The sequence below is a fragment of the Zeus faber genome, assembly GCF_960531495.2.
Source record: "Zeus faber genome assembly, chromosome: 8".
Taxonomy (NCBI): domain Eukaryota; kingdom Metazoa; phylum Chordata; class Actinopteri; order Zeiformes; family Zeidae; genus Zeus; species Zeus faber.
The window spans coordinates 17,952,380-17,978,012 of record NC_137195.1 but is presented as its reverse complement, the minus strand read 5'-3'; the positions used below and the strand labels follow the sequence as shown (position 1 = coordinate 17,978,012).

The window sequence follows — 25,633 nt, the reverse complement described above, 5'->3', positions numbered from 1 at the left end:
CGTCTCCAAACCATATGGCTGGATCAAGGCCGGATGGAGGGCTGGCACATGGTGCCGCAGCCTGCGTCTCCCAAACCAAAGCAAAGCAAAGGAAAGGAAAAATACGACGAGTCTTTACCTCCGCCCTTTTCCCTTCGTGCCATCCAGCGGTGTGGCAGGGTAATGATCGTGTTTTATTTTTATCACATATTTTGGCAGCGCGCTCTCCCTGTAGCGTAATGAAGACGTATTTCTGAGCTGTCCGGACTTCATTGACGCTCACAATCCGGAGGAGGAGGAGGAGGAGGAGGCGTCAATCTCTACCCCAGGCAGAGTGGCACGCCACTACCGTGAGCCACTGAGCGAGCGGCAGGGATGGGGGGATGGGAAGAGAGGAAGAAAGAGGCCCCTGACACGACTGACAGCTTCATTTGGGCGGGAGACAGGGGAATGGGATGATTTGTGTTCAGACAGGACTGTAGTCACACCGGCGTGGATAAATGTCATCGTCAGCCCCCGGGGCAGGTGCTGAGGGGCTGCACCACGCTATCGGACAATCTGCTTTCTCCACGTCTACAACCCCAAGTTTCTCTCTCTCTCTCTCTCTCTCTCTCTCTCGCTCTCTGTCTCCCTCTCTCTCTCTCTCTCTCTCTCTCTCTCTCTCGCTCTCGCTCTCCCTCGCTCTCCACACAATGCCTGTGACTCATATTCCCACTAAATCAACAGCGTTTTCAGCGCTAGTTTCTCGTCTCACCCCCGGGGAGCAGAAAGACTAGCGTCTGTCATCGCTATCAAAGCCTTGATAGTGTTTCCTTCTGGGGGAATCGTGTTGATCTGCCACCGAGGGTTAGTTTGGCCCCTTTCTGCCTGTCGAGACTCGCTCCCCAGGGGGGCCGAGGTGGTGAGGGGAGGAGGGGGAGGGGGAGCTTGAGGCTGGGTAGAGGGGTTACGAGTGCATGACTCGCAATTGAACTGAGCAAATCATTTAAATGACTTGGGAGTCATGACATAATGTATTGAGAGTCACCCCGGCAAGAGAGTCGGTTCGTTTCGCTCGATTCTGTAATTGCAGCCAGGCACACAGGCGTTTACCGAGACTGAATCTTGATTTTCAAATAAAAAGAGTCATGAGCTGCGAGGCCAACGAGCTCCTTACGTTTTGGATTCAGTGGGTGGGCAAGCGAGTGAGAGAGCGAGAGAGTGAGTGAATGAATGTTTGATTCACTAACTGAAAATAATTCCTGAGGACTCAATAAACATGGCAACGGGCATTACGTGACGGGCATTCCAAAAAAACAACAGCAAAAGCCCAGAATTAACTTATTCTTGTTAGACGTCCATTCACAAGATGGATTCGGGAGCTCAGACGCTTTTTACCGAGTGACTCGCCAGGAACCGACCTCGAGCCGATCATTTCATCACCATGACCCAATCTTACCTCCCCTCCTAAACACGCCTCTAGCCTTGGGAAACGACAGCGCCCCCTTCCCCCTGGGAGGCACACATCGCATTTTGTGCAGCTCAGCCATGACAGTGTCCATGGAACTGCCGAATGTTCAGGCAGCAGATCCTGTCCAGGGAAAAATTTAGCATCTCGCTTCTGCAGCACGTACTGCCTTTTCAATCCTGTCTTTCCTCTCCTATCTCTCCTTCCCTTTTTTTTTAATCCAATTTTATACATCCTTTTTCTATTTTTATTCTACGCTATCTTACCCTACCCTATCCTACGGCATCATGTCTTGCGACGCTATCCAATCCCATCCCACCTGTTCTATCCGGAGATGTCACCTCCCAGCTGCACCTTTACATGCATTGGCACAGGAGATCATTTTATCAAAAATGAATTCATAAAAAAAAAAGGAAAGAAAGCCTCGGGCATAACAGAGGACAGCTTTCAAGGGGAAAACACGCACACACGCACACACGCACACACACACACACACACACACACACACACACACACACACACACACACACACACACACACATATGCACATGGCAGAGCGTGCATGTCCTACCAATGGACCACCAGGGCAGTATTATCTGGATTTTTTTTTTTTACCCTTGAGGGAAGACAGGCTCAGTGGGTGGCAGCAACAGACAAATACCGCCAGGGGGCTTCAAGACCCCCGACCTGCAACCCCCCACCAGCCACCATGCATAAAACATCACATCTGACTGTGGTTAAAGTGCTTTATTAGGTGATAATGTATCCCTGATCATAGCTGTCCATTAGACAGACTTTCAGTGGTGGAAAAGTTGCAAATTACAAGTACAGCAAAATAGTAATACAGTAATAATAATAAATAAGGCTTTTACTCTAATACATTTGACTTTTTACTCTGGTACATTTCGAACATCACGTTACTTTATTTGTATGCATTTATTTTAGAATTTTTGATTATGTCTATATACCTTTGACAATGACTATGACAACACATATACTATTTCATCGTAAATTGTAATCAATAGCACTTCATACTGCATTCTAGGCTGTGCTATATGAAGGCACTGGATAAGAATTTAAGTAAAATAAGTATTTTCATGTTCAGGTACATTTGAGTATATGATGATTGCATATAAATACTTTTACTCATTTGTAGGAGTACCTCTTCCACCACTGGTGAAATTATACACTGAGGAACTTTCCGTGTATGTTTGCGTGTTTGGACATTTTAAAAGCCATAGATACTTTAGTTTAGGTCGTTAAGTTTAGTAATGACGCAAGGGCAGTGTTATCGTTTGAAGAGTCAACATTCAAATCTTTACTGTTGTGATAAACTAATATCACAGTCATCACAGTCAACCACAATCACCAGTTAAGAAGTTGGGGGGGGGGGGGGGGTGAGAGAGAAGAGAGTGAGAGAAATTGGCCCCATTACGTACGGTGCTTGTTTTGTTCCATAAGGAAACGGAGTAAAATAAAATGACCTACATAATTATCAAATAAAAACACTGTTTTTGCACGCCGATCACCCCACCGTCGGAACGCGCACCATCGCCAAGGCACCGCGCGCACCATCGGAGAGGGAGACAATACGTATGCGCCCAGATCGCTCCCTCTCCGCGCCCCCCTCGGGATGGCGCCCTATGTGTGTGCTTCTATAGGCTCTTCCATTTTGTCGTCTATAGGAGGAGCCGGCCCTGGGTCAGGGAGTGAAATCACTTGAAAAGGCCAAATGTATTGATTGAATAGTGGAGGTGATATTTCCTTAAATATCCTTCCTACAGCCATCGTGTCCCTTCTCTGTCCTTCAGGATTCAGGCTCAGGGCAAAGCCGTAAGTGGCCCTTCAAGGTTTGTCCTCGGGTCCTCGCAAGTGGGAACGTTTGATTTTTACATTATAAATTATTTATTCAGCAAGGGCAGGAAAAGAGACAACTCCTCGATCCAGCCCCTCTCAGGCAGTCTGCGGAAAATGTCATCTTCTCTTTTTTTCTCTCCTTTCCTTCCTTCCCCCGTTTCGCCTTCGAACCAATAAGCGTGCACGTAAATCTGCTTAGCGTTTTTTATTTTTTTATTTTTTCACCGCCGTGGCATTGACACCGTGTCCTGCCGCCCCGACGATGCCTTTGGGGTGCGATGTGGAAAGAATTTCATATCAGCATTAAACGCACTTATCACAGTGAGATAGAGGGAGGGAGGGAGAGAGGGAGAGGGAGAGAGAGAGAGAGAGAGAGAGAGAGAGAGAGAGAGAGAGAGAGAGAGAGAGAGAGAGAGAGAGAGAGAGAGAGAGAGAGAGCACATACAGTAAACACATTCATCACAATGAGAGAGAGGGAAGAGAAGGACAGAAAGAAAGCTGACAATGACGGAGAAACGCAAGTCCCTATCCTTCAAGTCTCACTCTCACTAGTTTGTATTTTAAGCAGAGTAATAGCGTCACAATATTGAAATATGGAAAATATGTTCCAGAGAAAACTAGTTAAATTAAATGAGCAGCATGTGTCAAATCTGCTGTAGAGAGGTTTCCATCCGAAAAGGGTGAAAAAGGGGCTCAGAATTTGGCTCAGTTTCGGGCGTGACGAGCAGGTCGGCTGGCATGTACGTGAAGGCACTGGAGGGAAATAGGCCACGGCAAAAAAAAGCAAACAAAAGAAACATGTTGCATTCAAACGTGAAACGTGCAAAGTGTGCCCGTCAGCGGTGAGATTAGCGTCAGCGTGGAGAGTGTTTGGCCCCCTTGTCCGATTTGGGGAACATCTCCAGGTGGACGCTCACCAGTTCTCTGCATCGGAGGGGTGCTGCTTTAATGCTGCTTGAGGACTTATTAATGGAGCCACTGATTGAATGATTTTGGGTTACTAGACTTTCACCATAACCAGGAGTGTAGTGCTATTTTCTGTATTTATGTCAACATGTCCTACTGGGCCCCATATGGGCTACGTGTGGGCTGCATGGGAACCGAGCGGGCGTAAGCTCAAACTGAGTAAACTGTGTGGGACCCATATGGGCTAGATGTGGGCCAAGTTGTTTTGAAATGTGTAAACCATGTATGTCCCACATACTGTAGGTTTAATAGCAGGGCCCCCATGCTATTAAACCTACAGTATGTGGGCTGCATACAGGCTTCTTGTGGCATGATAAAGTTTGGCGAAATGGGCTTATTGCCTCTGCTTTAAATTGTCAATTCAAATTCTACTTACTCAGCTACTTCTCCTTACTTTCCTTCTTTCAGACTTATTTTTTAATCTTGGATGGGCGTTACCTTTAAGGTGGTGATAAGACACATCACGACAGATTGTTGTGCTAGAATATGACCGGGATTTAACTACACACCATAAATGGTTGTCAATGAAGCTAGTTGCGCTGTTGTTGTGCGTAGGGTTGTCAACTTGATCTGAGCAAATTCCTGTAGTTTTGAGGGGGCTGTGCCAATGAACATAAAAAAAAACTTATATTAGCTAATTCAATTTTTCAATGTCCGTTATTGCAGTCAGGCACACAAAGCATCAAACGGACTCCTCTCTCTCCCCCTCTGTTTTTTTCCCAGCAGACTGAGGCAAATTCCCAGAGTCCTGGGAGGGTTGGCAACCCTATTTTGTGCGCAGTCAAATATTTTTGTTTGTCAGCATACATTCGGGCATTTATGTGAAAATCACTAACCGAATGAAAGAAGGCCATGGCATAATACACAGAAAGGCAGTTCTGCATGAGTTGGACGCAACTGGCAGACAAACTTCAAATTGGGAGGTCGAGTTTGGTGAATAAGTCCGGCGGGTGCAGGTCGGGGTCATTCGCTTGAGCATTTTTGAGAGCAGGTTGTGTGACTTGTTTTGGCCTATCTCAATTTAAAAATGTTTTTCAAAGGAAATATCAATCTCAGTTCTGAATTTATGTTTTTAAAGCACAGACAAAAAGTAATCATGTTACAATTACAGTGATTCAGTCAACAAGAAGATGACGACTGTCCTCCCCAACCCTGACTGTGTTGTTTATTGACGTAAGAAGTATATTCATTCCAATAAGAGACATACAGTAGATAGAGATACACAGTACACAAAGGTTCCGTATTTTGGAGTTCAGTCATTCATTAACACCCTGCACCGCCGATTAGTCTCAGCACCATTTAAATTCTACCATTGAAAACTGAAACCTCTGCAATAATATTAGCAAAACCAACAGCTGTTTTTTACTTTGACACTCTGAAATTTGTCGCAGCTGCATGGAAATCACAGAGAGACAGTGTTCTGATATTGTAGATGTTTAAGTGCATTTCATCGGCATTGAAGCATTTTTCTTTTCTTCCAGTTCAAGGGAGCGCAGACAGGGAGTGGAAATGGCAAGTGCTGACAGCAGATCATGACTAATTTGCCTCGTGGACGCAGCGCCCGTCACCTTCTGGTGTCCAATCATAACTTAGACGGGCGGGGACCGGATGATGCATTGCAGCGACTGAGTTTGTAGAAAAACAACTGACCCTGTTTTGGTTCCAAAGTGGATGTTGTGGTTGTTGTGTTGCGTTTCACTGAAATATACCTGTTACGAAGACGTCTTCAAAAATTCCGACCTGAACTCGGTTGGAAAATTTTTCCCTAGTAATCTGTCTCTTCCGCCATCACTTTGGTAAAAACCTGATTTGTTTGGTGAAGTGCTATAGAGATGCTTGAGCTTGAGCCTCCCTCCTCTTGTGATCATGATCCACGATAGCGCCTCCTCTTGGATACACTCGGGTATTACACATAATGACACAGACCCGGGACCTGAGGCAATTGAACGCAACGTGACCTCAAATAGGAACGTTCCCAGGTAGACCCGTGAATTCAGGCACATCCATTCCTTCCGCACCGCTCTCCTTAATACGCTCTCTCGCTGTTCGGTCTTCTCTCTATCACCCTTCCCCTTAGCCTCTTCCTCTGGATATCGTGCTCTCAATCAACCCCCCACCCCATCTCTGTAGGGATGCAGTGATGAACTTGCACTCTCTCTATCGGAGCATTAAACCCTCCGCCACTCGTGATCTTCCTGAGCTGCATACCAAATCGCCAGCGTTCACCTGGACCCGAACGAGGCCGAGGTAATCCCTCCCTCCCCGACTCGGCTCCTCCCACTCGCCGCCCCAAGAAGCCTCCGCTCTCGCTCTCTCTCAAGCAGGGGCCTTTTGGGCTTGACAGAAGATTGTGTTGCTGGAACGTATCTTTGACTGAATGCGCCATCTCTGGCTGCTCTCTCATGACATTGACACTTCTGAGTGACTGGGAGTGCCAAACCCCAATACAGAGAAAATGGCACTGCACTACTGTTACACTCAGTGACTCCGAATGGATGCGAACCCATGAGCACGCCACAAAAACAGGCAGGTAAGAAGTCAAAGTCCACTAGGTTTAATAAAAAAAAAAAAAAAGACGGCTCAAAACCAGGAGATCAGTCAGAGAAGGTAAACATATCTGCCAGGGACCAGGCAGAGAATCAGGGTCCATGGAAACAGACAGGGGTTCAGACAGAAGGTACAGGATTAAAGAAGTTGTGCGGGACAGCTCAGCGTAATGCAAGAGACAATCTGACAGAGAGCAAAAGGAAGTGGACTGGTGTTTATACTGAGGGTGCAAATGAGGGAATGAGCTGCAGGTGGGGGAAACCAGGTGAAGGGAAGGGAGTGTCAGCAAATCAAAAGGGAGTGGGCGGAACTGTAATTACATGGAGGTTTGTGACATGGCGTGAGGAGATGACCAGATGCAAATAAAACGTGAAAATATATAAATACTGGGAGATCAGGGAGGATTCATGACAGCGACCTCCCCTAATCCCACCCACTAGCTGTCACTCACTCCTCTGAAAACCATCCTCATTGTCGAGCACTACACACAACTGTAAGGGAGGAGTTATTTTCAGTGAAACCGAAGCCCGGGCTGCATGACCTCAGAAAATGAAGCGCTGCTTCCTGAAGTGGAATAGGTCACATTTTAGGCTAAAATACCTAAAGTACATATATTTTCCATAATCTGCAGCTTCTGCTAATTCAGACGTTATGTATGTATGCTGCTTTAATGCATGCACTCCGGACAATGTTCGGATAATGTCCGGACATGAATATCATTGTACATTGTTCAGAGTTGTCCTTTCACACATGTAGCACACAACCAGAATGGGAATACTACGTTTGGTTTAGATGAGGGGCGGAGCCTGAGTAGAACGTGCAGGAGGCAGGACGTAACGCAATGACGCTGCAGAGTTTTACAGCACACCCAAGATAGCTAGACAATGCTACAGACTTATCCGTAGTTGGGCTTTTTTTTCATGGATACATCTATTTGGAGGTAATTTAACCGAAAGAGTGGAAAGGAACATAAAGGAAAGCAGAAAGGAGTACGAAGCAGCTACGCTCTGTGCGCAAAGATCCGCACAAATGTAAATAACTGGTGCATGATAGAAACGTCATCAACTGGCGACACGCCCCCTCGCTCACTGTAAATAATCCGGACAATCGCCTGCTTTGTTCACACATACCACTCAATTGGATACTACGCATACTTTGTACTAGGGTGCTGGCTGGTTGAAGTCAGTTGAAATGATTCAGACATTTGCCTTCACACATTCAGCTCCTCCAGGTAAGGTCCAGATAATTTCAGGGTTGCAGTGCATGTATGAAAGCAGCTGCTGCACAACCCAAAAATCGACACATTGATGAATGAGGAGTCGGTCAAATGATGACAAGCTGACTAGTCCTTTTGGGAAGTCCTTTTACTGGCCTTGAAGTTTAATTGTGTTATTTTTTGTCTTTGCAGTATCACCTGACATTACACATAAATACCATCACTGTGACCTGCTAGTTTTACTATTTTGTCTCTATTAGTAAAACGCAGTCATGATGGCAGCAGATCTGCGGTCTCAGCCAGAAGAGCTGGATGTTTGGCACCTGGTGCCTTCATAAACATATCAAAGAAACATGTCATCAATTTGGAGATTGTTGAGAGGTTCCTGACAAATGGCCATGTATGTAACGGCCATTGGGGGCGCATGTTCTGCACAGTCAGACTCCCTTTTGATCCAAACTGTTGCTGCAGTCGTTTTTCAGAGGAATGCCTGAAATTCAATATAATGCCTGGAATGCGGTTAAATTGTGCGATTTGGAAGATGTCTCACTATGAAATAAGATGGAAGAAATCCAGTCGCCTGGAACCCAGCGCTGCGCTCTGCCAGTGTAGCCTGCGGCTGTTAGAGTGACCATGCGTGGAATATAACCCCCCCCCCCACCATGAAAAAGGGTGAAAGGGCAGAGTTCTGGCCCGGAGCCGGCTCGCCCAGTCTGCTAGAAGGTGGAGCTTCCATCCCGGCCAATCTCTCCACCCAACCCCCCAAAACTGTCTCTGCCTTCTTTCTCTTCGCTTCCGCTCACCCCTTCATGAATTGGTTACACACTGTTTTGTAATTGTGATGCAATTAGTTCCAATTCTTCCAAAGCTCCTTGCCAGGTAAAATAAATGTGTCGCTATTCTATTACCGCCATGATGGACTGGACAGGGTTGCCCACAAATATGAATGCAAATAGAAAAAAGTCTTCAACATCACAAGGTTTTGCCAGAGGCCATTTTGGCTCGGTCCAAACGGGCATTTGCCAAAACCCAGGGACAACTGCCAGTTTCCACAGCGATGGCAGACACCTGTGATGGATGGCCCGGCGGGTCCGCCTGTACAAACGCAGCTGTGATTGCACGGTGCAATAATGGAGGAGAGCGGGGGACCTGTGAGAGGCAGATAGACAGAGGGTTTATAAGCCTCCATATTGCTTTGAGCGGCCGCATTGAGAGCAGATTCAAAGCTGGGAGACTGCGGGGAATTGGCTCCGGTCAAGCATGGCTGCAACAGTTCATCCTGTTCCCCGACAGAAATAATTGAACACAAAACAAAACAACACAAAAAAAAAACCACTGAGTGCATTTAAACTTGTGAGTTGGACAAATCAACACGACCAATGTGACTGTGTGTGCTACCTACAAGTGGTTGTTATTTTACAATTATCTCTTCCAGGGCACCACAGGCAGCAACTACATGATGAATTAAGAAGGAAATATCATAAAATCTGTCTTTAACTTGTGACTTATTGTGGGATTAATAGATGCTGTTTTTTCGTTTGCTTGTTTTTCGCAGAGAGACATGCTGGATGTTAGCCAAATTATGAAGGATCTGGCCAGCATGGTCCATGAACAAGGGGATGCTATAGGTAAGAGTGTGTGTGTGTGTGTGTGTGTGTGTGTGTGTGTGTGTGTGTGTGTGTGCGTGTGCGTGTGCGTGCGTGCCTGTGTGCCTGCGTGGGTTCATGGTTTGAGAGGACAAAATGAATGAAACCGTGAATGCCCACCAGCATTAATGGGACATTTGAGGACATTGACTGTGCTCGTGATCCGAAAGGTTCAATGCTGTTTTTCAGCATGTATATGTAATTTTGTATAGTATTGCATGTATATGCAAGTATTGTATATGCATCTTCTGATTTACTCGCTGTCGCTGTTACTGCATAATCTCAGCTAATCTTGTTTTTAAAGATTTTTCTAGATGACCCCATAAACCACCTAAACCTGAATGTGCGTGTGTATTCCATCTACACAATGTTATTACACAATGAAATAGAAATTCCCTGCGTGTGCTTGTGTGTGTGTGTGTGTGTGTGTGTGTGTGCTGATGTCTGTGTGTTTTTGTGTGTATGTTTGTTTGTATCTGTGTGTGTGTCTCAATCTTGTTTACAATGTTGTCCCCGAGTCAATTAACGACGGTAACCTTTGTGAGCCGTGTTTTAATTTGATTTGCTTGATTTATCACACCGGGACAAACCCCAACGGTGGGGGGGGCAAAACTTCATAACCCAAGCTGAGCCAGATAAGTTAGATGAGAGCAGTGACAACGTGTCATAAACACTCTGACATTTCCCCTGCCTCCAATAAAACACACAACAAAAACCCCGCCACCAACCAGCCTCTCGTGCTGATGCTACCTCGCGGCTGCGTAGAGAGACCCTCAACCCTTCAGTTACACATTGGTAATAAAAACAAGACAGTAGGTGTGTATGTGCATGTGTGCAGTGCCGTAAATACCAACGGTGCAACCGGTGCAGCTTCACCGGGGCCCAGGGGCCTCTCATCATCATCATCACCATGATCATCATCATCATCATCAACATCATCACCATCTCATTGGTGCGTCGGCGAAGGGGCGTCCACGAACTGCACTCCGCTGTACATCCCCTTGACCCTTTCCTCCAAATACGCCGCCCAGTCGACAGATTGCCTAGATGGCAAAATGGCTCGGGCTGGGCCTGCGTGGTTGCGCAGGGAGGGGGTCCAGTAAAATATTTGCATATCACCATCATGTTACACCACTGAATGTGGGTATGTGCATGTGTGTATGTGCATTTGTGTGTGTGCGTGCGTGTTATTCTAGCAAATGAAATGGGGAGCAATAACTTGCGCTAATTGCTGTCTTTGTGTTGTAGAGTGCCCTTTTGTGAGCCAGTCTTCCATCAGGGTAATGTAGATGCCCTTTAAATACCCTTTAGAGTGGCTGTTGAAGCTCAGACCGCCTCAGCCCCATTTATTATTTTCTTCAAGAATGGAAGAACGGAAGAATGGTAGAGTAGGCCTCACACCTGTTCTTTCTTCTGCCGTATTCATAATTAGAGTGGTGGAAAGTACAGAAAAGTACATGTGCTTTGTCTTGGTCAATTTTTCAAGTATCTGAAGTAACTAGTGTGTTCTTTCCGAGACTTCCGACTTTAACTGCACTACATTTCAAAGCAAATATCTTTACTTTTGACTAATTTTTAACACAGTACCATACGTTTATTTGTTTATATATACATATACAGTATATACTGTATATATACTGTGTATGAAATGTATATTCTAAAATGTTTTAGTGTAAACTGCACTTTGTGTTCTGTTATTGGCTCTGTTATATCTGGGCAACAAATACTATTGCTTTTAATACTTAAAGTACATTTAAGATCAAGTACTTAATTTATAATTTGTACTCAATTTGAAATGTGAAGGTCATTCTGTGCCTTTTTACTTTAACTTAATTTAAAAGTTTCAAGTACTTCTTTCAGCACTGGTTAACATATAGAACAATGACTAATGTGAGTTATAGCAAATTTCTGCTCTTTTTTTTTGTGAATTAATTTCCCCCAGAGAAATTATAATACGTAACAAGAAGAAACGCCCCCAAAAGAATGTGATTCAGAAGTTGTCAAGGTTAGCCATGATTAAAGTGGAACTCTCAAAAAGCTTGATTTTCTTTTCCTTAATTCACCCATCTGAGGTAAATCTCTCATTGGTATGCATCAAAGGCATCGCTGAGAATTCGCCCACATTGATGTTATGTTTTGTTGTTTTACAGGAATATTAAATTAAGTGTCAGAGCAGTGGTTTGGTTTAGACAATATATTTGTGGCTGCAAACAGTCCATGTTTATTCAGCTGTCGTAAAAGTGCCCATACCAATGAAATAATAATATATAAATTGGCTTTGATGGTTATTTGTTGCTCAGGCCCTTATTCAAAATGGCAACTCAAATAAACATATCTGCACGTTTATTTTTGTTAAGGGCTTTGAGTGTTATTCAACTGTGGGATGTCATTCTACATGTTTTTTGTAGATAGAATGGTCGACATAAGTATATTACAAACATCATATTCTACGGTACATATATGTATCCAATACCCACATTTACCTGCATCCATCATTTACCCAACCAGGTTTTACACATATCAGTTTATAGGACTTTGTTTTGTCTTATTTTATTTGTTACTTCCCCTCAGGTTTCAATTGGTCACTCTAGGACACTTCACTCACAGAACCCTTCAAAAGCACCTGACAACAGAGAAAAAGTGACAGTTAAAAGTCGAAGAGGGACTAAATGAATGAAAAAAGTAGAAGATAATAAATGCAAATCAAGATTTATTTTTTCCCTGTGAGGAAATTAAGGAAGCAAGCTAAATTATTATTATTATTAGGTATGTTGTACGACAGCCCCTTATTGTTATTGTAAGAGGAAGAAGCCTAAAAAACCAACTTCTGCATAGAACACAAACAGTGTTTGTGTCTTGTTTGAACCACGCTGTCACAAAGACCTACTGGTTGAAGTTTCATCCAAATAGATTCACAGACAGATCAGATATAAGCGACAAACTGGCCAGATTTTGAGCTATTATTAGACCAACACCAGTATGCCAGTCCAAAAAATGTCGACCCCCGACTAAAACTATCTAAAACACATACGTAAGCTAGAAACAAGGTTAAGGTTTCATTTGAACAACTATATAACAAGGATCTTGTGGCTTAATTTGAATTCAAATTGATCCACATACGGAGCAGATATTAGTGAAAACCCCCAAATATTCAGTATTTCTTGTTATCTGACATGTCACACATGTGGTTCGAAAATTGAACGAGATGAGATTTACAGTAAGATGCTTGATGATGTCATAACATTATTCCCTATAAATGTAAAAATTTGATTGAGAATGTCCAGTTGGACCGTGTCCATTGGGCGGTGTGGAATGGGTCCCTGTGTAATCTTTAGAAATGACCAAACTTTCGATTTACGTGTATATTTATATAGCTTCCTACCTGGTAGTTGTCAGGAGATCTGTTAGATTTATATTTTAAATCCATGGTCCACATTACTTTGCCGGATTAATGAAAAATGGTGCAATGGTAATTACCCACAGATATATCACTAAAAATCTAAGACAATATAGAAGCCATTATCCAAAAATCCAGTCTTCAAAGTCAGGCACAATATAAAAAAAAAAAACTACTGAAGAAACGAGATGAGCAACCAGGAGACAACAGGCCAGGGGGAGCCCATGCTGCGTTCAAGTAAACTCGGAAAATTGTGTGTTTCAGAAAGTCTTTATTATTTATTTTTATTCTTTTGTGTGTATTTAGATTTGATGATGATTGTTTGTTATTTTAATTTGGTATTATTTTTTATTATTATTTGCATCTTTAGATTGTATGCTGTAATTATTATTATTATTATTTATTTATCTATTTGTTTGTTTGTGTATTTATTTATTTATTTATTAGTTTGTTTGTTTATTATTATTATTATTATTATTATTATTAGTGGTCCAGCCCGCAGGGGTCCAAGGAATTTTATGATTATTATTGTCCTTGGCATTTTTCGGGCTAAAAGTGTCGAACACGACAACCCCGGACCCACGGACACGGTTGAGGTCTTGTTAGAACAGCTCAGATCAGCCACAACATTAAAACCACTGACAGGTGAAGTGAATAACATTGCTCATCTCGTTCCAATGGCACCTGTCAAGGGGTGGGGTGGGATACATTAGGCAGCAAGTCAACAAACAGTCGGTTCTTGAGGTTGATGTGTTGGAAGCAGGAAAAATGGAAAAGCGTAAGGATCTGACCAACTTTGGCAAATTGTGACGGCTAAACAATTGGGTCAAAGCATCTCCAAAAGGGCAGGTTTTACAGGGTGTTCCCGGTATGCAGTGGTTAGTACCTACCAAAAGTGGTCCAAGGAAGTACAACGGGTGACCCAGCGACAGGGTCATGAACGCTCAACACTCATTGATGGGTGTGGGGAGTGAAGGCTAGCCCATCTGGTCTGATCCCACACAAGAGCTACTGTAGCACAAATTGCTGAAAAAGTTAATGCTGCTATGAAAGAAAGGTGTCAGAACACACAGTGCATCACAGCTTTCTGCGTATGGGGCTGCGTAACTGCAGACCAGTCAGAGTGTCCATGCTGACCCCTGTCCACCAAAAAAAGCTCTTAAAGGGCACCTCGAGCATCAGAACTGGACCATGGAGCAATGGAAGAAGGTGGCCTCATCTGATGAATTATGTTTCCTTCTACATCATGAGGATGGTCGGGGTTAGGGTCCGATCCGATGGAGCATCTGTGGGATGTGCTGGAAAGACAAGCCCGATCCACGGGGGCCCCACCGCGCAACTTACAGGACTTAAAGGATCTGCTGCCAACGTCTTGGTGCCAGATACCACAGGACACCTTCAGAGGTCTTGTGGAGGCCACGCCTCAACCAGTCAGAGATGCAGAAATATCCACATGGATATTAATGCAAATAAATGTTTCGCCCTCTGATTAAGTCTTCGTCTACACATATTATGTGTGAAGACTAAATACAAACATTTGGCATGTATAGCATCTGATATTTCTGTCATGTTTTTATATTGAATTGGGGACGCTCCGATTGTGTCTTACCACACACGCACACACACACACACACACACACACGTGCGCACGCGCAAATACTAAGATTCACAAGAACACTTCAAAGCAAATGTTTCGGCCGATTAAGGTTGACGGGGGAAGAGTAGTGACACTGAAACTCAATCTCTACGCTATTTCACATTAAAGGTTGAAATTCAAGCTTGTCAAGTGATTCCAAATCCAGTGGCTTGAGAAACGGAGAAAGGTGTTGGTAGCAGGTTGTTAGTGCTGCGTCGCTGCCCCTGCTGGTACAATATGGCCACTGCGGTAATTAACTCTCCTTTATAATTTGTTTCACCAGACAGTATCGAAGACTACATCCAGACGGGCTCGTCCAATGTGGATATGGCCAATCAGGAGCTAGCCAAGGCCAGCCATCACCAGGTACCGTCACGTTGAACTATTCTGGACTAGAGCTGTCGCACGTCCCTCATTTGGGGTCATAACTGCTCTAATATCAACCATTTCTCTCATGTTTCACCCCCTCATGCAGCCAGAACAAGTTGAGCTTGATCGGCTCGGCAAATTGAAACTCAGTTAACCAGATTGGACTCCTTCATCACACCCTCCGTGAGGGTGATAGCGCAGGGGATGTTGTTTCATTTCATACTGTGCGAGTTTGCTTTTCCCCGCTAAATCAGTCGTGTTAAGAGAAAGAAAACATGGAAAACGTTTGCCTTGGGTAACACAACAACAACAACAACAAAAAAACACATCTATGATTTAAATTTCATAATCATTACGGAGATAACGATTATGAATGTGCAATTTTATGCATTGGGGAGTATGGGAGAGGGAAGCAAATGTGCATTTATGTGTTGTATCTCTTTTTTTTATTTTTTTATTTATTTTTTGTTACAAGTGTGATATTTGGGGGAGTCTTGAAATCTCCACTTCGGAGCACACATTGGCACAGACATCTTATAAGATGCCCAGGGGTTCTTCTTTTTACCATTTCCCTGCTTGTGAATATAAGTCCCTCTGCCATTCTGTCAGAGATTATCTCAGTGGGATGGAAACGCAGAGCGACTGCACGGTGTAGCCCCCCGGCACCGGTAAATAATGTATTGACTTAAGTGTCATTGGGTTAATAAAGGATATACTTTTATTTATTTTTTTAACACGGGCTGGATAATGGCCCACCATCAGATTTTCTTTTGTCGATTTTGGGCGGGGTAGTATTCAAGGGGGGTAAGTATTCAGAGTGCAAGTTATACAATGACAATCGTCGGGGCGGGGGGGGGGGGGGGGGGGGGGCAGCTTTTTTCTCCAGCGACTGAGAAAGTGTCCCCGTTACGCTCGGGGCTCCTTTTTTTCCCCATTTCCTTCAATTAGAAAAGGGAGGAAAAGAAAAACAAATACACTGTTTTCATTTGCTTTGTCGCTCTGATCTGAGCGGCGGGTCGCGCCCTCCGCTGCGGAGCCGCTCCGCCGAGCGTGATGCTCAGTAATGGTTTGGTCCACTTTAGGGATGTCTGGAAATCGTATTACAAGATTCTTCCAGGCATGAATTCGGGAAATGTATTGTAATGTTTACGATTACAGGTAAGAAGGATATATGAATGTTTCAACCCCTCCGACCTGTTGTTTTTGCCGCTTTGGGGGGGGGGTCCAAGTCTTAATTTGGTGGGTTAGACCCCCCCCGAATCCCACCTGTAATTCGAACCAGGGAAGTATTCTGGATGGAGGGTTTTTTGTGTGCATTATGTGACTGGTCTTACCGACTGCAGAGATTCCTGTCCGTCCTCCTCCTCCTCCTCCTCCTCCTCCACCTCGGCTACGAGTGAGGGAGCGAGCGAGTGGGTGAGCGAGCAAATGAGCAAGTGGCAACAGCTTTCCCATTAATTGTCATTTCATTATCTCAAGGAGAGCTGAGCCGTGACCAAGCTCACACAGAGCAATTTAGCTCTCCGCCAATCCAGACAGCCTCCCCTCCTCCTCCTCTCCGAGAGAGAGAGAGAGAGAGAGAGAGAGAGAGAGAGCGCAGAGGCAAGAGAAACGACAGACCCGATCTGACAAACAGATGGGCGGACGGATGGAGGTGATTGGCCGAGCCTCTCGAACATCTCCGCCAGAAGAAGCGCACCGTAATAGAGGGCGAAATGGAAGGAATGGCGGCGGACAGGTATAAAGAGTCTCTCGAAGACTCTCGTGGTCTCCCAGAGTCTTTTGAAATCTCTTAGAGTGTCTGGGAGTCCCTCGCTCGTGTGCGAGTCTCTCCGAGTCTCTACGTGCTACGGAGCAGCAGGTGCCCACAGTTTCGGACGCATTTCCGCGTCAGTCAATTAAGTGTGGATGTTTTTCAGCTTTTTTCTCCCCCCTTCGGCAGACTCCCCCCCGTTAAACTTTACACCGAAAATTAATGAATCTATAATCCATTATCCCGACGCAGAATACACTCCCCTCTGGAGTTACGACATCACTGACACAACGTCCTGTCACAGCGTCCGTGCTCAGCCGACCGGGAGGAAGTCGAGCAGTTGATTGCCGCACCGTGTTGACTTTCATTACCGCTTAAACGCAAGTTGTACGGCCCCACACTCAAAGGGGGAAACGGGCGTTTGAAGGGCGTCAAATGTACAACAATTATGATTTCCCTTCATTAATTGGGTGTTTTAATGGCTGAAAAGAGACCCAAAACTATCCGCCTTTCTGTGTCGCGATCGCTCTTGCATTCGAGGAGTCGCAGCCCTCCCGTCACCTCTCGAGCTCTCTCTGAGCCTCACGCAGTCTCTCACCGAGTCCCCGGAGTCTCTCTTGGTCTCCCGGAGTCTCCAGACTTGAAGCCATTCACTTGTTTTGTGTGTTGACAATTGATCACGTGCTCGAGGAGCTGCATCCCTCTGATGGCGCAAAAATCAATCAAACACAATTTTACTCCCGGCTGCAATTTGGATCATTTACGCCGACAAAGAGGGGCGACAGGGACATGAAAAAGAGGCAAAAAACTTTCAAATAAATTTCAGATGGATCCACCTCACACATAGAGAGACACCTTTATACGGATGTTAGTCTTTTTTTTGGGCAAATGGGAAAGATGTGAAGTGGAAAAAAAAAAAAAAAGCCCCAAATCATGGATGTTGCAGCTGCGCCCAGAGCTGAAACAGAAAAGTGATTGCGGTCGTCGCTGATTTGTTCATCAGTTGTTGCAGTTCTTGCCTTAGATGCAACCCGGGCTCTTCCTCGCTCACTTTACTCCCCCTTTTTAATCCCCACTTTCTCTCCACGGGGGCCAGGAAGGTAGATTGCTGTCATGGACACTCCTCTGGGTCGAACCAGGACACATTCAAAGGCACGGAATTCAACTCAAATGTCAATCTCAACAAAAAGAGCCAATTCATTGCCAATATTTCATGCATATTATTATTTTTTGGCTAAATTTAAGTACTGCAAGTAGGACTAAATCGATCTTCATTACTCATTAATTACAATTTTCCATTTATTTTACTGTACAAAAAAGGGCCAGTACTGGTTTAATTTTTTTTTTATGTTTATCCTCTGTTCTATAGATATATATACTGTATAACTAATATACATATTAATGTTGACCCTTTTTTTATGAGTTATTTATTTGTGTGTGCTTTGTTTGTCATTTGCTTTATTTTAATTTTTTAATTTTTTTTCATCAGGGTAAGGTGACGAAAGGCTTCCCCTCCGCAGGGCATGTGCCCAGGATCAGCCTGTGTTTATGGGCTGCACCAAAATATCATAATCAGGGTGACTGCATGGGGAATTTTATGTAAATTGCATATAAGCCGATTACAAGCGAGGCAGTTGCACTGGGAAACAAAAAAAAAAAGACATTATTTATTTTATGGACTTCCAATTTCCAACCCCCCTCCCGACCAGATGCGATAGAGGGGGAAGAATAATATTAACGTCTGTAATCATCTTGGCATTATTATTGTGTTATGAAGACATTTCTCATGTCGCACAAGGTAAATAGCGCTCGCCCTTTCGGATGAAGGAATGGAGATGGCGGGACGGGCTGAGTTTGGCAGTTAGAAGGGGGGCTTCTGATTAGCAATGGAGGTAGAAGTGGAGAAATAAACTCATATGCTTCATGGTTTATGGGAATGGAACATCTCTTCCTCATTTTATTCGAGGGATGGAAAGGTGAGAGTCGCGTTTCTCCAGTTTGAATTTGATGGGATGTGGTTGGGGCTCAGACCGGGACAAGGACAAGGAGACTAAAATTCTATTTTTGGGGAAATGGGGCTAAACTAGTGTAGTTTCACCCCCCCAGCAGTGAAACAGACATCCAGTTTGACATGGAGGTATTAGCCACGGATGCACATACCGCTGTCCTCCTTTCTAAAGCCCCGAGGAGCGAACACCCACCCACCCACATGGGGGTCTGGGGGACGTCCCCTCAAACCTTTGTCCTCACCCTCACCCACTGGGAGGGAGGGCGAGACGGTGGGCGGGCGCAGAGGGCAGCGCCCCGGAGCCCCAGCGGTGAAGCGCCGGCCGTGAATGGGCACGTTTCTCCGGCCGATTAAGTCGCTGGTCGATAAGGACCAACCCTTTTCCACTTTCTCTCGCTCTCTCTCTCTCTCTCTCTCTCTCTCTCTCTCTCTCTCTCTCTCTCTCTCCACCTACCTACCTCCCCTTCTTCTTCCTCTTCCTCGTCCAGTCTTTTTTTCTTCTTTAAAAAAAATCTTTTTTTGGGGGGGTTTTTTCGAGAAAACACCCTAACACTTCCTTCCTTTTGTTGTACTAAGCCCCTTTTTGTTCCTTCCCCGCCTTATTTATTTCCCTGTTCCTTCCCTGAATAACGGCACTGCCGGGACGAGAGGGAGCGAGAGAGAGCGAGAGAGGGGGCGGTGGAGGGGGGAGAGAAGGATGGGGCTGGGGATGTGAGGGAAAGTTTATAAGGCGCAGTTTAGGAGGAAAATGCGCGAGAGAAGCGTCGGAATCTGGCGGTGGCCAGCTGCAAGAGGGGAGATAGCGCAGAAAGGCTTTTAATTCTCAATCCCCACAGAGCCTTTGAAAATTACCAATCTTCTTATCACACACGCAGGGCTGCTTATGCAAATTGTTGTGGAGTGGAACGTTTAAACGGAAAATTACTCGACAGCATTTTTTTTTTCCTCCCTCCCTCCCTCCCTCTCTCTCTCTCTCTCTCTCTCTCTCTCGCTCTCTCTCTCCCTCCCTCCCTCCCTCTCTCTTTCCACATAGAAAGCCTGTTTTTTTGAGTCTCAGATAAGAAGATGAATTGCTCTCTCCGCGCTTTGAAGCGCGTCAGGATTTTAAAAGACTCCAGCCCCGGCTCTTGGTCTGCACGCCGCCGCCGCCGCCGCCGCCGCCACCGCCGCAGCTCTCACTCGCTTTTGTAGCCGAAAAAAAGAAAGACATGGAAAAAAGAGGAGAGAGCGGGAGGGTGGGGGCGGAGAAAAAAAAAGAACAACATTGATTCTGTCGCCGCTGCAGTCTGGGAGGGGGGGTGGTAAAATATATAAATACCCCCAACCCTCCAGTCTAGCTCCTTTTGTTATGGGTTTGTTTACCTTTGTCGACAACTCTTTTTAATGTCTATTTCCCCCCCGCATACAGTAATTGACAAGAAAAATAAACCGTTATTCCGTCGTGCAAAGACAGCACAACATCGTTGCATCATTTGTAGTCGAAATGTCACCGCGTGCGATATCAGAAATGAAACATCGATCATCATCAAACATCAAACATGGAAAATAAGTGCTTTGAATGCTCGAGGTTCTGGAGTCTTGAGTGTTCATATTATGATGCCGTTTGATCGCCAGTTACTTTGTAACTCTGTGACGTCTGTGATTCGTTTGTACATTTGATCATTTATTTAAAAAATTATAGAACATGCATGTATAGAAATTGTGTGCACGTGTCCGAGATGGGGACTCGAGTTTGCGACTGGGACTCGAGTCGCACTTAAGTCGCACACAGAACAACTTCAGACTCATCCTCATCCTCATCCAAGACTTGAGACTCGACTCGCACTCGAAATTTTGTGACTCGTGAACAATCTTTAAAAGCTTGTGTGTCGCCGCCGACAATGATATGTGTCGCTTCTCTGCGTCGTTTTCTTTACTTCCTGGTGAAATTCGACGTATTTCTTTTATTGGATAGGCCTCGCTTTTGGCAAACCACAGGGCTTTGATGTCACAATTTGTTTGGCCAACTCTTTTCCAATGAAAGTAGCTGGCACTGGCTCCAAAATTTGCTAAAAGTCACCAGGTGACATCATGTGCTCATTTGTATATTGATGATGTAATTGCGCATTCATTTGCATGAAGCTTAGTGGTGTTGTCGGCCAACGCCTACTGACTGCCTGGGCACGGCGCAAGAGTAGAGGGAGAGACCCCAGCGCTGTTGGCAGAACAGCCATAGACTGCGATTACTCTGAGCAGCACGCATGGGAATGGATTACAATATAATATATTCAAATATATTTCTGAATGAGTCGCTTTTCAGAACTAAAGTCACTAAGACGGTCTTAAAAGTTGCCAAATCTAGCGAGAAAGCCGCCAAGTTGGAAACACTGGTCACAATGAGTAATGTCACACTCAGCCAATCAGAAGCTCGATTACTATCCACCACTGTGCACCAATCAGAGGAGAGATTCTTGGACAGATTCAATCAGCTTCAAGCAATGTGCAGCTTTTGGATTGTGTTGACGCTGGCCCAAGGTAACGCAGGTTTTGCCGTTTTTTTTTGCGTGATGGTTGCAAAAGACTTTCTACACCAGCATTGGAAATTCTTTTTTATCAAAGGGTTAGTTTAGTAACTTCACTAGTTTAAAGTCCGGGTAATGTCAGGATAATTTCAGGGTTGCAGGGCATGTGTGAAGGAGCTTTAGACTTGTCTTGAATGAATCAGCCACGATCCACGAACCATCTTCGAAGACAAAAGTTTATACTCAAATTAAAGTAGCGTGTGCACAATATCACTTCATCCGCCTAATGCAACAGCCCTCTGGCTGTTTAGATCAGATTTGTGCACTGAGTTGTTTTTCAACTTGTTCTCACATGACATTGCATGCAGTGGGAAATTTATCAAATGTTATGGTGTTTTGGTCCAATTTACACCAGCCTTGTTTTGTTCATGCAGGTGTGTAAATTATTTCTAATATATTTGGCGAGGGATTATTGTATAAACAGCATCATCTACAATTAGAGTTAGAATTACTTTTAACAAAATCTACATCATTTACAATTAGAAAACCCCAATATTTAATTGCTGGCACGTGACCAATCCCTTACATAAGAATGCTACTGTAACATGTCCCTCCTCCCTGCAGAGGCAGCTGAGGAAGAGGAAGTGCTACCTCCTGGTGGCGGCAGCCTTGGTCCTGACCTTCCTCATCATTATAATCGCCGTCTCAGCCAGGAAATGAGACCCCCTGACCACGGTAAGGCCTCCCTCCGTCTAGGTTCTATTGGCTGCTGCCACTCATCCACTGTTCTGCATTAAACATTTAAGTGGAGGTGATAGAATATGATTGAAGATCCCTCAAGTGAGTGTCCCAAACAGAGTTGACCTCATTTCCTTCTTCTAACTCCAGGATAAGGAGAATAATATGTGGTGATGGACTGCAAAGTACTTAACACTTGTGCCTGAGTCAATCATTTTATATATATTTGCTGTGCATGTACGATTCCATTTTATATTTGGACAGACACGTTTAAATGTCACTGTTCAATTACACTAATCTCTAAGAGGAAATAAGGTACAACTGTGGCCTACTCTACTACTCTACTCTAATGTGATCTAACATCATTAAAACTCATCCTCCAATCTATTCTCCAACTCAGCAACTGGAAGAAAGATAGTCAAGCAACAGTTTCAAATTACTTTGTTTAAACCTTTACTCCCGAAGACAGGTATGAACATACATCAAAGCATGGACATTTATGGAAATTAACAGCTTTTATCTACTATGCATATGCAGACGGAGAAACGTATCTTTTTTTTCAAAACAAGTCTTTCATTGGATGCTAAATAGTTTTCACCACCACGATGAGAAAGTCACACATTAGGCAAAAACAAACATAAATCATGAGAGATTTCCTGATATACCTGAAAAACGTTGGAAAATCTTCAATCAAACTATAAATAGCTGGCATTAGCTTTCGCTGACATCGGCTTGATGATGGATGGCATATGTGCTTCGAAGACGTATCGGGAGGAATCGGTTTCTTAATAATTAGACAAAAAGGGGAAGCGGAGGGCGCAAAGATACGTACACTAAAACTACAACTTACTCGACCAAAGTAAGCCACCTCAGGGGTAGAGGGGCAGGGTTCTGATTAGCACAAGATCGTTTTTTCAAATTTTCTATTATCTATGATATTCTTAAATTCAAGGTCGGGCGACAATAGGGATATAGGGTCATACCCTCAGTATGAATTTCATTCATAGGTACAATTTAACTACATTCTATGACAAAGAAAAACAAATCCAACCCTGCCATTGCAGTGGAATGCCAAGTGTGACCCTTCGTCAACCCTTCATTCATTCAAAACCAATCATTATCTAATTGAAATAAAATCTGGTTTTTATTTTTTACTTTGTCAAAGGTCTTGTCTTGTTGGTTTATATATTGTACATTTGAGAGATTTCAGTGGACCCTAAACAGAGATATTGGCCTTTAAACCCAGACCAGAAGTCACCTTTGAAGCCCTATATATATATATATATATATATATATATAAAAAGAGCTACCAAAATAAGGTCAACTGTTTTGGACAGCTCCGGACCTCTACTTTTAGAGGGGTGGTCGTGTCAATAGGGGCGACACTTAAAATGGCCTAACATGTAATTCAGGTCTTTGCAATTTACATGTGGTAATTCTGACAACGTAAGTAAACTCCTCGTCACACATGCATGTTGTTTTTCACCCGTACCTTATTTTCATTTTTAGGGTTAAAATAATGGGTTATAGATAACTACTTTACCTATGAGGCAATTGCATCAAGATACATAACAAAATGGCGAGGAAAGCATTTAGCGGTTTTAAACTTTATAAATAATTGCAAAAATATTTCTCAATGTATATAATTTGTTTTTGCTAATGTAGAAGCCACAAGTCTGTATGAGATCAACCTTGTTCTAAGAAAAACATGTTTTATTTGCGACATCATGGAGAAGTACTACACTACCCATATGCCTAAGTGCATAATCTCCTGTTTCTAAATTCAACCAGATACAAGTGAAAGATACTGTAAGTAATCAGAATAAAATAGTGTCGTTAGCTTTTTATGTTTGTGAATTTTTTTCATGTTGGTGCATTATGTCAAATAACCTCTTAACAGCTGGTCAACATCAAATCTATTTTCAATACAACAACATAAAACTAGTCAGCCTCAACAGAAACAAGGATAGTTAGTCATAGCTAAGATAGGATCAGGTATTCAGGTGTTCTTGAAATAGCAGGGCCTTCAGGTGTTTCTTAAAGGTTGTGAGTGTCTCTGCAGACGTAACGAGCTGGGTAGCTTGTTCCACCACTGGGGCACCATGTATGAGAATAACCTGGGTTGAGAACTCCTTCCACACAGTGGAGGCACCACCAGCCCCTGCTCATTTGCAGACTTCAAAGCGTGTTGGGCTCTGTGTCCTGATACGTGATGCAGTTGTATGTGGGTGCGGATCCGGTGACTGCCCTGTAGGCCAGCATCAACGATTTGAACTTGGCACGGCCAGCTACAGGGAGCCAGGGCAGTAACAGCAACATCTCTGATCGGTGTTACCATGGAAATGTTTACTGGCTAATGGAAATATTTCAATTTTCAGCTAGGCGTGCAAACACTGACAATTATGTACAGTTAAATTCAGAATCAGAATAGTAATTGTTTACACAAACAATTGGAATTTGTCTTGGTGTTTGGTGCGTGACCATAGCAATAAATAAAAAGTAAGACATAATAAGAAAGTAAAATGCAAGCACTACAGGTCAAGTATATATATATGTCAAATATATAAGAATATGTAAAATATGTGGCTGTTTTTAAAATACCGTATTGACCAGAATATAAGACAGGATTTTTTTTCCTGGAAATAGGTCTGAAAAAGTGGTGTCATCTTATATTCGAAGTCTAGTCCTTTAAAATGTCAATATATGGTAGAAAAATAAAAAATAAAATGGCAGCTCCTGTGTGTCAGACTCATTTGCACTCTCCATAGTGTGACTGTGACTGACAAAGTCAGGCACCAGTCAGCTTGAGCTAAGATTTACATGTTGCTTACTTTCTAACAGCTTCCGGGTGTTTGGTTCCGCAACTTAAGGTTTCCGGGTGGAACTCGCGCTTGTGAAATTTGGTTCCACATTACATTCACACATAGGTTTCCGCGTATTCTCTGTACCACTGCATGCTGCGTTATTATTTTCTAATAAAATGATTTTCTTAAGATTTGGTCTTCAAAAAGTATTTTTCCAAAAATTTGTCTTGAAAAAGGGGAGGGTCGTCTTATAATCAGGGTCAACCTATCCTCTGTTTATATGGACTGTGCAAATGTTCACAGTTTGAAGTACAATAGAATGTGCAAGGATAATAGTCCACCAGAATGAAGAATGTGCGTTAATTTAATACACTGACAGATGCGGCGGGGGGTTGTCAAGGCCTTGTTTGTAAGACAAGCTGCAGACGGGAAGAAACTGTTCACCTCGCGTGAGGTTTTGGTCCTGATGGACCGCAGGGGAAGTGGAGTGGAGGGGAGGGGTGTGACTCAAAAAGTTTGTGTCCAGGCTGGTAGGGGTTGGCAACAATCTTTCCTGCACACCTATGGGTCCTGGAGCAATGGCATCACCTTCTCAGCAGAGCGAATGACACGCTGCAGTCTACCCTTATCCTTGGTAGTGACAGCAGCGTACCAGATGGTGATGAAGGAGGTGAGGATGGACTCAATGAAGGCGGTATAGAAGTACACCATCGATGTCTTCGGTAGGTTGAACTTCCTCAGCTGCCACAGCAAGTACATCCTTTTTTGG

At 44.0% G+C, this 25,633-nt stretch overlaps 1 protein-coding gene across 1 annotated transcript in view; it reads left to right on the top strand.

The window, feature by feature from the left end:
* The window catches only part of tsnare1 (T-SNARE Domain Containing 1), a gene marked incomplete at both ends in the record, with an annotated part of 29,601 nt that extends 7,559 nt beyond the window's left edge, over nucleotides 1-22,042 (top strand). The window contains 3 exons of the mRNA XM_080004809.1: nucleotides 9,568-9,640; nucleotides 14,975-15,057; nucleotides 21,947-22,042. Of these exons, the coding sequence (XP_079860935.1) occupies nucleotides 9,568-9,640; nucleotides 14,975-15,057; nucleotides 21,947-22,042 (252 nt within the window). The remainder of the gene's footprint in view (nucleotides 1-9,567; nucleotides 9,641-14,974; nucleotides 15,058-21,946) is intronic.
* Nucleotides 22,043-25,633: the final 3,591 nt, after the last annotated feature.